Genomic DNA, 13190 nt, shown 5'->3' with positions numbered 1-13190 from the left:
GTTAGCCTGAAAGAAGGATTATGAATAAGATTCCACCATGTTAATATAAATTGCAGTATATTATATTTAGTCCAGAAGATAAGCCCCAAAAGGTTCCCAACCTTGCTAAGAGGTGGCTGATGCGCATCATAGTTCAGCCTTTTGTGGCATAAAAGTTTATTACAGTCATTTTAGTCATTCACATGTCTTCAAATTATACGATGAGAAATAAATTATAGGATCAAATTTATAGTTAAATAGTTAGAATTTTTTTCAAAAGATATGCGTTCGTTAGAAATTGATCCTTTATTTCATTGTAATATATCTGTCAACTCCTAGTAAATTAGAGATTCCATGGGAACTGCATCATAGTTCACCCTTATATATGTGTTAGAGTCGCTGTCGCCGTGGGTCATACACATGATGGCCATCCTTTCCCCTATCAACCAGCAACATTAGAATCAACATTAAAGTCACATAACGAATACAAAGCCATGGCAATAAGGAAAACAATAATAATTGTGTAAGTTAGGTTGTACCAAACTGCTCGACAGGGCCACCTCTGGTCATCTGATGATCATCCTGCTGCCATCGAACAACGCCCTGGACCATGGCTAAAGCAACGGCTGGACCCCCATTTTCACAGGGATGATTTTGTCTCCGTGTCGAAGTCTCCAACAACCACCTGATTAAGGCAATCAAAGGCAACCATTAACTGTATTGGAAGTCGACAGTCCGGGCATACCTCTGCTATTAGCCAATTTTATATACAAAGATTCTTGTACGTTTGATTTGGACTTTTTATCGACTATGTATTCATATTGTATGCCCTATCATACATCCATAGCTTTAGCAGATATCTATTTTCTCTTTTGATCACATATAACAAAAAAAAATATATTAAGAGAAGATCATTTACCTACAGAATCAATCAAACAGTGATCGAATAATTTAAACTCTTTATCAACTATGTATTCATGTCGGATGTCCCGTCACACATCCATAGTTTAGGAGGACATCCATCTTCTTTTTTTATCACATATAAAAAAATATTTCATTAAGAGAAGACTATCTACCTACAAAATCAATACAAAACTCGAATAATTAGAACTCTTTTATCAACTATGAGTTGATGCCTCATCACATATCCATAATTTAGACAGACATCTACCTTCTCTTTTGATCATATATAAAAAAAATATTTTATTAGGGGAAAATCATCTACCTATAGAATCAAGCTAGAATAATTAAAAAATTTTATCGACTATGTATCACGTTGGATGTCCCATCGCATCCATAGTTTAAGCAAACATCTACTTTCTCTTTTGATCACATATAAAAAAATATTTTATGAGATACAAATCTCAAATAATTTGAACTCTTTATCGACTATGTATTCATGTTGGATGTCTCATCACATATCCATAGTTTAGACAGACATGTGCCTTCTCTTTTGATGACATATAAAAAAATATTTTATTAAGAAAAGACCATCTATTTACAAAATCAATACAAATTTCGAATAATTTGGACTCTTTATTTACTATGTATTCATATTGGAAACCCTATCACATATCCAATGTTTAAGATCAATCCAGTAAAGTCTGAATAATTCGGACTCTTTAGCAATTATATATTCATGTCGAATGCCCTATCACACCTTCATATTTTAGGCAGGTCACTTATTAAAAAATAGGCAAAGTCAAAATGATTTCTTTTTTTATCAAATCATCAAAGGGATGTTTTATATTGATTTTTATACCAAAAGGGTGTTTCATCCCTTGTAAAATGATAACTATTCTTTAATACGGTTTTCATTATTATTTTATCTACTGTCTAAATCAAGTTTAATGTAATAGATACAATTTCGTAGTTGCTATAACATGAAATTTTTCTTTAAGATAAATTATTCGAAACCTTCAAAAATGATTTAAATGATATTTTTTAGTCTAAAATGAGTTTCGATTTGATATCTTGTCAATCTCATGATTTAATTTAAATAAAAAATTATGACCTCTAAAAATTTAAAGTCTAATATTCACATTATAGCAATACAAAATTATAATTTTCTATAATGTGAATTAAATCCTAAACTTTTAGAAATAATAATTTTTTATTCATGTTAAATCAAACTTATAATATATCAAATTAGAAAAATTATATACTTAAGGAAAAATCTCAAGAAAAATTCTTAAGGATAGACACATAAATGATGAGACCCACAAAAAGTAAAATGATGGGTCTCATCATTTATCTATTTATCTTTAAAAATTTTCCTTAGATTTTTCCTTGAGTGTATCCAAGCTCATCAAATTAAAACTCTTTCTGAGATATTTACGATTGTAATGGAACGATTAAATTTCTATTTAGATAGAAAAAAAATAGAATAAAATAATAATCTAAATAAATTATTATTGTATAGTACAAAATAATTGAGTAATGATACTCATCATGTTAAAGACAAAACAAAATAGGATACTGAACCCTATTGATGATAAAAAACGAAGGGAGCGACTTTTGCCTTAAAAAATATCTTTATTAAAAAAAAAGGACCGTCTAGCTACCGCATCAATCGGGGCAAAAACTGACTGATATTATTAAAAAAAAATGTTTTTACACAGCTATATTAGATACTTAAATGCACGTTCATAATGGATATTTTCAAAAAAAAATCAAGGAGTTCTCCTCCGTTTACTCGGATGGAAGGAAAGTAGGCAAAGAAAGTTGAATTTCTTCTTCGCAGATGTCGTTTTTGTTTTTTCCCGCCGAAATGGTGTCCACCGCAAACCGTGTTTAAAAATGTTTATTGAACTGAGAATATCGACGGTTAGGATGAATTTCTATGTACATTATTTATTCAGATTTACCTGCTAATTAATTATTTTTAAAAAAAATGAATTCTAATTTAGTGATCTTTTTATCATGTTTTAAAATTAAATCAGGCCAGAAGAAAAACGGAGGAGAATAATTAGTTAATTATTCTTTTAGACCTACAATTTGCATGAGCAAATTAATCACGTATTTCATATCTTTTTTAGACTTTTCCAAAACATGTAATATTTTTTTAAAAAAATTCTTATGAATTTTATCAATGTAAGAAGTTTATAAAGTTTCCATTTGCTATCAAATTATATCAATTCAAAATTACCTAAATTAGTTCGCTAAATATTTTGATATTTATGAAATATTAAAGGTATTTTTAAAAATATATTGATTTTTATAACTATGGGGGGAATTATCTAAAAAAAGAATTAATAATTTGCTGGAAGTTATATTCGCTGACAGCGCACGGCCGAAGACCATGGCGGTAAGGAACCCACTGGTACACATACCTTCCTCCCTCCCCACTATATCCCAATCCCTTCCTCCTTCCCTCTCCTCCTCTTCGCAGCTCTCACCTTTCAGATCTCGGCCGTCTGCTGATACGATGCCCTCGCCGCCGTCCACTCAGCGCACAATCCTGGTCACGGGCGGCGCCGGGTACATCGGCAGCCACACCGTCCTGCAGCTCCTCAAGGGAGGGTACCGCGCCGTCGTGGCGGACAACCTCGACAACTCATCCGAAGTCGCCCTCGACCGGGTCAGGGAGCTCGCCGGGGAGTTCGGAAAGAATCTCTCCTTCCATCAGGTACCGGGTTGAGTTGACTCCCTTCGGTTCCCCGCCTGCAGACGGATTTTTCCAAGTTTAGACCTTTCGGTCTTGAGGGGGACTTTTCTTTTGGGATTTACTACTCCGGAATGGCTACTTTAGCGGAAAGATTCGGTTTTGATTCCTTCGGATGGTTCTTTCGAGATAATCCGGTTTGTGTTGATGACATTGCGAGTTTCGCTCCGGATTTCTCGTATGTTCCGGCACTCTTAGTTGATAGATTATGGCACTTTTAGAGTTGTCTTTTTTGTCTTCGAAGAGTGGGCAATGTTGAGATCTGAAGTATTGTAACTTTAGGGCTTTGTTAGTGATTCTTGCTGCTGCCCCATGACATCGTTTTCATCTAATTGAGGAAACTGCAGGCTCTAGTTGTTAGATCATGGATCTTAAATGCTGGTTGAATCAGAAAAAACTGGCCCCTCTTTCATGGATTTAGGAAGCATCTAGATGACAAAAGGAGAGTCTTAAAGGGCCCTTTTTGGGTCAACGATTTGATTTCCTTTCATCAAATTAGGTGAAACGTCAAGTTCTAGATGCCAAATCACGTACCTAAGTACTCATGTCTGTCGGTCCAAGTTATTTTGCTTATTCCTAACAAACTTTGTTTGCTCCTCGAAGAATGAAACATGGATATAGATAGATAGATTTGGATTCACTGTTTGTAAAAATGTTCTTGAGCTGGCTTGCCTGATATTTCAAAGAGTAGAGTAGCCTTATTTGAAGATTCATAAAACAAATTAAATTTCTGTAGTTGAATTTGATTTACAAAGCATGTTTGCACGTTTACTTGCAGATTGATCTTCGAGATAGAGAAGCATTGGAAAAGGTCTTTTCTTCAACTAAGTAAGTTTCTTTAGTATTGGTGACATTTTTTTTTTCTCTTTAGAAATAGGGTATCCAGGTCTGTCATATTTTTGCCCGTATGTGAGTGATAAAATGAACTAGCACAGCCAGTCATCATTCTTGAAAAAAATCATCCTACCTTTTCTTCCAGTCGTGAGGGGCTTATTATGGCTATGAACCAAGGGTTTTCATTTGGCCTTTTTTAGTTTATGTTAACCTATTTTCTAGAGGTGTTTACTGATGTTATAAGTTATAACCTCATGCTCTTATTTTTCCCTGCAGGTTTGATGCCGTTATACACTTTGCTGGAATAAAGGCTGTTGGTGAAAGTGTCAGAAAACCTTTACTTTACTACAACAACAACCTCATTGGTACAATAATTCTCTTTGAAGTAATGGCTGCTTATGGATGCAAAAAGGTACTGTGGTCTTTATACTTCCAAGCAATCTAATTACTGAGAGATTTGTAATCAGCATCTTGAAATGTTGTGGACAAAGTTAACCTTTACCAATTCATGGCTACATCTGAATATCTGATTCAACATAGAATAAATGGTACTTTTGTATGGAAACCTTTATTATTTTTTGAAACAGCTAAGTGATTAAAGCTGTTATCTATTCCTATCCCTTTGGAATGGCTCATTTCAGATTTGGTATCGTATAGTTTTATTCCACGATGCCATATCTTTTCAAAGAAAGGAATTTTTCAAGTTTTTTTATCTCAAACTATACAACCTCAGCATAAATGACACAATAGTTGGGTTACTCTCTGGTCCTCCTTGCGTCTATGCATGGTTTAAACTAAAAGAAATTTTTGATTCTTGTGTGATTATTAGGAGACTTTTGCATGAGAAGTCATAGTCTATATAAGAAATATTGGGTATAATCAAACAACAAATGCAAAAAAATTTATATCTTACCAAAAAACAGCTAATTTATAGCAGACATTGAAAATTTATATAACTTATTCAGCAAGTTGTTTGTAGATATTTTTTCTCTATAGTAATAAGAAGCTGTGCTGTGTTTACTTAAGTAAATAACTTAGAAAAGTCAGACAACTCAATGGTGCATATGATTCTGGTGTATCAATAGTCACCTTTAACTACTTGCTCAATTTCTTGTGATGGGGATGGACAAATACCCATGGATTTGTTCAATGTCCAAAAGTTTGTATTGATAATAATCAATTTTGAGTTGGCAGTTTGATTTCACCAGTGTATTTATCATGTATTGTGGCCTTACAAATTGTTTCGTCTTTTAGCTTTGCACTTCATCCCATATATTACTTTATGTAATATTTGTTTCGTCTTATTGTTTTCAGCTAGTATTCTCATCTTCAGCCACAGTCTATGGATCTCCCAAGGAAGTACCATGTACAGAAGAGTATTCTTTATCTGCAATAAACCCCTATGGCCGAACTAAGGTTTTTTTCCCCCTATTCTTTGCCTCTGTGTTTTATTCCAAATGTGCCTACTGTCTGAGCTACTGTTTCCTTGTATGTTGTTGCAGCTTATGACTGAAGATATGTGCCGTGATATGTGTAAAGGTGACAGCGAGTGGGATATAATTCTGTTAAGGTATTTCAATCCTGTTGGAGCTCATCCCAGTGGATACATTGGTGAAGATCCTCGTGGAGTTCCCAATAACCTCATGCCCTATGTGCAGCAAGTTGCTGTTGGAAGGAGACCTGCTCTTACAATATTTGGAAATGACTATCCAACCAAGGATGGAACACCAGTACTCGTCTTTACTCTATGAACTCAATTTTTAGATGAACAATCACCAGTATACTTGCTTTAAAAACATAAGTCAGGTGTTTCAAAGTGATTTTGGCATTAGCCTATAAGCACTCGCCTGACGCTGAATATATTTTGAAGAAGCTAAACATTTTATTGTTCATGAGGATGGTTTGATTTTGATGGAAAGATGAAATATAGTTCAATAATAAGGGAAGAAGTGAGCAAATTGTTAAGATGAATGAATATAGAAGTTTTATAATTAAGAGGTTTAGACATGTTGGATATATTATTAATTGAAGTAGTTGACTGAAATAGATATAATCCTTCATAATTTGATTAGTGCATTGAGCAATTAAGAAATATATTTCCTCAGTCAGGTAATAGTCTTTTACTTGACTTTTTAATTTGCTATCTTTTATATGCAGAATGCTTTTCTGTTTGCCTTTATGATTCAACATATCTTCTTATGGACACCAAACTGTTCTACCAGGTCCGGGATTATATCCATGTCCTCGATTTAGCAGACGGACATATTGCAGCTCTGCAGAAGCTCTTTGAGGGTCCTCATCTAGGTTTGTGCAATCACAATTTTATGTACTTGCAAGTCGCTGGAATAGTACCTTATAAGAAGCTATACATTTTTTCACATGCCCCCAAGAACTGGCATTTTATCTAATCATGCATACATCTACTAAATAACCTAGCTAGAAACACGAGAGTCGAGCGATAGTATTAGTAGGTAAGATTTTTACATGATGCAGGATGCGAAGTGTATAATCTAGCAACTGGAAGGGGAACATCTGTCTTAGAAATAGTTGCAGCTTTTGAGAAGGCTTCTGGAAAGGTGCTACTGACATTTTGAGTATGTGGTTTCATCTTTACTTGTTCTTCGGTAGATCCTCACCTCCAAAATCCTTGCAGAAAATTCCGGTAGTCATGGCAGGGAGGCGACCTGGTGACGCTGAAATTGTTTATGCATCCACTGCCAAAGCAGAGAAGGAGCTGCAGTGGAAGTATGTACTTTAGTCTACTTAATTTCATTAGAAGTGCTTCATTGAATAAAAAGTACCTTGTTCTTTATCGTCTTAATTCTCATCTTATAATTCCAAAAGCTGTGATGTAAGTCGCAAGGAGTTGTTGATTCTTGAAATTCTATGGCACGGCTAGTTCTTAATCCTTTGATGGATTATGTGCTTTCTGCAGAGCAAAGTATGGCATAGAAGAGATGTGCCGAGATCAATGGAATTGGACCAGCAAGAACCCTTGGGGATACAGGTCGCCACCCGAGACTGCTAATGGAAATGGAAAGTGCCCTACTTTGCATTCAAATGACATCAGACCTCCGGCAGACCGAACAAAATGATTCATTGATAACTCGATATAGATTTGGCATATGTCCAACTGATATCATTCTTCTATTAAGATAATTTTGTGAATAGGCATGGTACCAAAGATACAAAGATCCATATACTTTATGCTTGCTATTCTTTTTTCCACTCGCGATGAATATACGAGAGATTCAATTTGGAGGTTGATTCTTTGTTCATTGATGACCAGCAGTAGGTTCCTTAGCAGGCATTTGAGGTGGATCGGAAATGAAGAAGGGCGATCGATTGTTTCCTTATTGTATGTCAGATTTGATCGTCTCATGTATATGATGCTGAATTTGTTGTTAAATCTGATTCTATTGTTGGCGTGTTTTACATACTTCAGTTCAATATGATCTGTGTTCATTATTCTTGATCATATTTTGAAAATTTAGTAGTTTTGTAGAACAGGAAAAAAATCATTTATTTTCATTTTTGTGTTGTTTCTCCTCAATTGTCGTCTCAGACATTGCTCGCCAAGTTGGCGTCGGCGCTGCCATCGGATAGGAGAGGCGCGGCCGCATCCTGCTCCGCACAAGGATCATACTCAACGCCGGCCGTCGGCCGGTGGCACTGGAGCAAGAAGTGCAGCACCTCATTCATGGAAGGCCGTCGCGAAGGCAGTCTGGTGGTGCACATGATGCCCAGCTGGAGCACCATGGTCATGTCTTCGACTGAAGGCGACTCCTTGATTCGAGGATCTAACGCGTCGCGAAGGCAGTCTCCTCGCAGGAGTCGCCGCCACGCCCACTCTGCCAGGTTGCATTGCTCGTCGCCGCCGCCGTCCTGAGCTTCCCTTCCGGTGGTCAGCTCGAGAAGGATGACGCCGAAGCTGTATATGTCCACCTTCTCGTCTATTCTGCTGGAATGCCCACACTCTGCTCGAAGAAGCAAATGCCGATCAGAAGAAAAAGGATTTAGGCAAATGAGGAAAGTTGAGATCGAAAGCCTTGGAATTGCCTGGAGCCAAGTAGCCGAAGGTGCCGGCAATGGCGGAGACTAGGCCCTGTTCGCCGGCCTTCGCCATCATCCTCGCCAGCCCGAAGTCCGCGACGCGAGCGTTGAACTCCGAGTCCAGTAGGATGTTGCTCGACTTGACGTCTCGGTGGATGATCGGCGGCGAGCAGTCGTGGTGCATGTAGCACAGTCCTCTCGCCGCCCCGATGGCGATCTCCAACCGAGTCGGCCAGTCGAGCCCCCCTCCCGCCGCCGGAGACGACGGCTTCCTGTGAAGCCACCGGTCGAGGCTCCCGTTCTCCATGTACTCGTAGACCAGCAGCTTGGAATCCTCGCCGGAGATGCAGCAGAGCAGCTTGACGATGTTCTTGTGACGGATCGAGCCCAGGATTTGGACTTCCGATTCGAATTGCTTCTCGAGCGCAGCGTCAATCTTCTTTCCGCTACGAATCTTTTTGACGGCCACGATTTCGTCGGTGCGGTGGCCGACGGTGATTTTGTACACCTTCCCGGCGCCGCCGCTGCCGATTAGATTCTCCTCGTTGATGCCGCTACGGATGTTGGATTCCCTGAAATCCAACGAATGGAATGAGGTCAGTTTCCACGTGTCACCGTCGCCTTGTCTCTTCTTTAAGTCCCAGTGAAGGAAAACGGAGAAGGCCATAAGAAGCGCAAGCGCGCCTACGACGATGAAGAGGGCGAGGAGGCCGCGTGAGAGCCCTCCAGAGCTGCCTCTCGAGGCGGAGGAGCAAGCAGCGACGTCGATGCGAGAGTTGGACGCGCAGAGGCCGGGATTGGAGAGGAAGCTCCTGTCGTAGGCTGAGCTTTGTAGCCTCGCCGGGACCTCACCGGAGAGTTGATTGGAGGAAAGGTTCAGGTAGTTGAGGTTGAGGTTGCCCATCTCCGGCGGAATCTCGCCAGTAAGATCGTTTTGCGAGAGATCGAGGGAGTTCAGAACTGGCAGCGAGCCAATCGACGCCGGAATTTCACCGGCCAATCGATTGTTGCTTAGATTGAGCAGAAAAAGCGATGCCAGCAACGAGAGATCCTCGGGAATTGTCCCCGTTATCATATTTCCTCCCAGATCAATGGATTGGAGCCTCGAGAGACCAGCCAAGCTCGATGGAAGATCGCCGGAGAACATATTGTTGCTCGCTGAGAACACTGATAAATTTCCGGCGATGGACGGGATTCTCCCAGTGAATTTATTGTTCCTAATATCCAGCCGACTTAGAAACAGGGGAAGTCTCTCTGGAAGCTGACCGGATAGGGCGTTATCGCTCATCATCATCGTGGTCATGTTCTCTGCTAACCAAATCCCCTCCGGCACCTCGCCGGAGAACTGATTGTTGTAAATCTGGAAGTTGTCGAGTGTCGAGCACTCCCCGAGCGTCGCCGGAATCCTTCCCGTTATGTTGTTATTGAACACGACGATGGAAGTAAACCCACCGCCATCGCACAGCCCATCAGGGAGTTCGCCGGAGAGCATGTTGTTGTTCACCTCCACATTCCATAGCGGCGAATGTTTGCCCAACTCCAGCGGCATGGCGCCGGTTAAGATGTTGTTGAATAACCGGAGATCGGTCAAGGACGGAAGCCGGCCGATGCTGGCAGGAATATCGCTGGTGAACTGGTTGAAGCTCATGTGGAGAATAGAGAGGCTCTGTAGCTTGCCGAACTCCTCTGGAATCGATCCATTGAGCTGGTTTCCTGAAACATCCAACTTCTCCAAGTCCAGAGCTCTAATTTCTCCTTCGATTACGATGGAGCTGGATAAATTGTTGTTGTATAAATACAAAAGTTGTAATTTTGGGAGGCTCCAAATCCCGGCGGGGATTGCTCCGGTGAGTTCGTTATATGCCAAATCCAACTGAACCAATTCCATCAGCTTCCCAAATGACTCCGGTATCTCTCCTTGGAGATTCATGTCCGTCATCACCAAAACCTGTAGCTTAGTCAAATTGCCAAACTCCGGCGGAATCCTCGCTGGCGAGAAGGGGTTGTAGGCGAGCGTGAGCAGTCGTAGCTCTGAGAGGTTCCCGATCGCCTGAGGAAAGCTCCCGTCTAACAGATTACTATTGAGCAGCAGCTCTTGCATTGCCGGCAAGCGGCCGATGGCCTCCGGGACGTCGCCGGAGAAGTTGTTGGAAGAGAGGTCGAGGTGGGTGAGGCGGTGCGAGAGGCGGTCGAGGTCGGAAGGGAGGGCGCCGACGAAGCGGTTCTGGGAAAGGTCGAGGTAGCGGAGGCCGGAGCAGAGGAAGAGGCCGGTGGGGAAGCCGCCGGGGATGTCGTTGAAGCTGAGGTCGAGGAGGGTGATGTTGGGAAGGCGGCAGAGGGCCGAAGCGGGAATGGGACGGGAGATCTTCGGCCCTGCAAAGCCAGAGAGGCTGAGGTTGACGACGGCGCCGCCGGCGGCGCAGCCCACGCCCGGCCAGGCGCAGTGGGAGGAGGAGGTGGTGTCATTCCAAGAAGCCAGAGCCGGCTCGTCGCCCCAATCGCGCTTGATCTGGAGCAGGATTTGCTTCTGTTCGCGGATTGATGGTGCTTGAGACGAGACTTGGGAGGCCAAGAGATAGAAGAGGAAGAGGAGACCGGCGATGCCACTGTTCTCGGGCGCCATTAATGGCGGCTCGTGAAACTTGAATGGCGGCTCTACGTCTCTGTGGCAAGTAGTTCGAGAGTTTATATTAAAGCTGTCAATTAGGATTACGTTAGAGTTTATATTAACTGGTTGAATTAAAATTTTATTAATCTAAGTCCATCAGTTAATCCGCATTGGCCCTCAACCGTGGGTAGGCTTATAATTTTAAAATAATAAAAAAAATTAAATATAGATTTGATTGATAAAATTTTTTCAAAATAAAATATAGAATATATATATATATATATATATTAAAAATAATAATAGGTTGGTGAATTAATCCGTGTAATTTATTTTAAATTAGATTTAATTAGGGATTTTTCAATGCGATGAAGGATCGATCCAGCCTGTCCTATTCCCCACGGGTCGATCTGTCCTGTCCTTAATTGATCCGTTGACGGCTCTAGTTCATACGAGCAATTGCATACCTTTTAGCCAAAATTCTAAATTAAAGAAGAATAAATTCTGACGGTAAATTTTCTGAATCTGAGTGGGGTGAAGGACTTGTGGGTTCAAAATTTGAATGGTCAAAGTCAACAGTTTGACTTTCGGTTCAACTAGGCCAAAAGTTTCTATTATCTTGTCGCTTATGCCCTGTTTATATACTATGCTCTCCTTCTATTGATCTTCCTTTTTCCATAGTCCATTATCGTTGTCGAATATTCACGGTGTATCTTGAGTTTGAGTTTGTTGTCGAAAATTATCTGTGTTGATCTAATAACTTAGATCCTTTAGGTCAGTAATTTCTATTTTTTTTAAATTTTTATATAATTTGTACGTCGAATTACGATCGAAAATTTAATATGATCTTCCTTACATTTACCTTCCCATTTAAATTATAATTTTGAATCGAGTCAGACAACCGGAGGCTACCGGTGGTAGATAGACTGTATGGTACCGAGCGAGGACGCCCCCCTGGTTAGTGGTCTTCGACCACTTAGTTCGATTAAAAATATAATCTAAATGGAAAGATGAATTTAAAGAAAATCACAATAAATTCTAGTCAGATCATAATCCGAAGGATAAATTACAAAAGAATAAGAAATTATGCACTAGAATATCTGAACTCCATTATTTGTTGTTTATTATGCATTGTATTGTTTGTTGAATTGGGAGCACTATTTAGTTGAAGGGGCCTAATGTTGGGCAGCGGGGCCGGTAAGAGGGCGTAGCGTTTATAAAAGAAAAATAAATCTTTCTCTATTTTTCCAATTAAGATTAGTAACACTATCACAATAATTATAAGCTAAAAAATGAACAACTAACACAGTTAGAAGATGCTAACAGGTTTAACTTGGTTACAACCTACGTGATTGTTAATTCAAGGCGGTTGCAAAGCTCCACTAGAAATATCTCTTTCATGTAGGTGGAGAAGTCTTTTACAATCTTTGAAAAGTTCAGAAAAGACTAGGAAATTGATTACAGCAGTACTTGTTGTTGATTTCCTAGGTCCAAGGGTCTTTTTATAGCCCCTGGGAAATCTCATCCGAAGTTTGAGGGCGCCTCCAAAGGGCTTGGAATGCACCTCCAACGTGGCGCAGTGGATAAAGCTTTATCCACTACAAACGACTAGTTTGGCCAGGTCGAGGGCGCCCTCCATAAGCATGGAGGGCGCCTCCCTTGCTTATAGAGAGTGCTCTCCGCCTCAAGCAGGCAGAGGCGTATAGGGCGCGTCGGAGGCACCTTCAACCTCTGTTGAGGGCACCTCCAACATGTTTGCTCAGCTCCTTCCGCTCTCCTGCTGCTCTGATCGCCTGGGTGGTTGCGGCCAACCGAAATAGGGCTCACCCGAACCTAATTTCTGGCCTTCTCCTCGAGCAGACTTCCGCTCCAACTTCTTATCCATCGAACGTCACGCACGTTCTTCTCATCCACTGGTGTACTCTTCCACAGCATCTCATCCCTTGGATGAACCAAGTCCGTCGGCTCTCTTCTATGTGTTCCTTCTCGTTAGCCGCATCTTCCGCTCGACTTCCTGTACTCCTAAACTCCTGCACACTTAGACACAGAGATCAA

The 13190-nt window shown here is 40.5% G+C and overlaps 2 protein-coding genes across 2 annotated transcripts; one reads left to right on the top strand and one right to left on the bottom strand.

The window, feature by feature from the left end:
* Positions 1-3261: 3261 nt before the first annotated feature.
* LOC122052561 (UDP-glucose 4-epimerase GEPI48-like) lies at positions 3262-7912 on the top strand. The gene is made up of 9 exons (XM_042614142.1): positions 3262-3607; positions 4422-4471; positions 4754-4889; positions 5792-5893; positions 5980-6207; positions 6700-6781; positions 6971-7053; positions 7131-7222; positions 7413-7912. Exons 1-9 carry the CDS (start codon positions 3281-3283, stop codon positions 7570-7572), a joined length of 1260 nt encoding a protein of 419 aa, XP_042470076.1. The 5' UTR covers positions 3262-3280; the 3' UTR covers positions 7573-7912.
* A 116-nt stretch (positions 7913-8028) lies between these two features.
* Positions 8029-11153, bottom strand: LOC122050713 (receptor-like protein kinase HSL1). Its single transcript, XM_042611598.1, has 2 exons — positions 8537-11153; positions 8029-8454 (listed from the first exon to the last, which is right to left on the bottom strand). Exons 1-2 carry the CDS (start codon positions 11151-11153, stop codon positions 8039-8041), a joined length of 3033 nt encoding a protein of 1010 aa, XP_042467532.1. The 3' UTR covers positions 8029-8038.
* Positions 11154-13190: the final 2037 nt, after the last annotated feature.

The sequence above is a fragment of the Zingiber officinale genome, chromosome 3A, assembly GCF_018446385.1.
Source record: "Zingiber officinale cultivar Zhangliang chromosome 3A, Zo_v1.1, whole genome shotgun sequence".
Taxonomy (NCBI): Eukaryota; Viridiplantae; Streptophyta; class Magnoliopsida; order Zingiberales; family Zingiberaceae; genus Zingiber; species Zingiber officinale.
This window is presented reverse-complemented; position numbering and strand designations above follow the sequence as displayed.

What these genes read in the sequence shown, in the direction of transcription:
- LOC122052561 (XM_042614142.1), top strand. Translation starts at nt 3,281, where the DNA reads ATGGCGGTAAGGAACCCACTGGTACACATACCTTCCTCCCTCCCCACT. An exon ending in AAGGTCTTTTCTTCAACTAA is followed by an intron (nt 4,472 to 4,753) that starts GTAAGTTTCTTT and finishes TTTTCCCTGCAG; the next exon opens with GTTTGATGCCGTTATACACT. An exon ending in ACCCCTATGGCCGAACTAAG is followed by an intron (nt 5,894 to 5,979) that starts GTTTTTTTCCCC and finishes ATGTTGTTGCAG; the next exon opens with CTTATGACTGAAGATATGTG.
- LOC122050713 (XM_042611598.1), bottom strand. Translation starts at nt 11,153, where the DNA reads ATGGCGCCCGAGAACAGTGGCATCGCCGGTCTCCTCTTCCTCTTCTAT. An exon ending in CTTCGGCTACTTGGCTCCAG is followed by an intron (nt 8,455 to 8,536) that starts GCAATTCCAAGG and finishes TTCTTCGAGCAG; the next exon opens with AGTGTGGGCATTCCAGCAGA.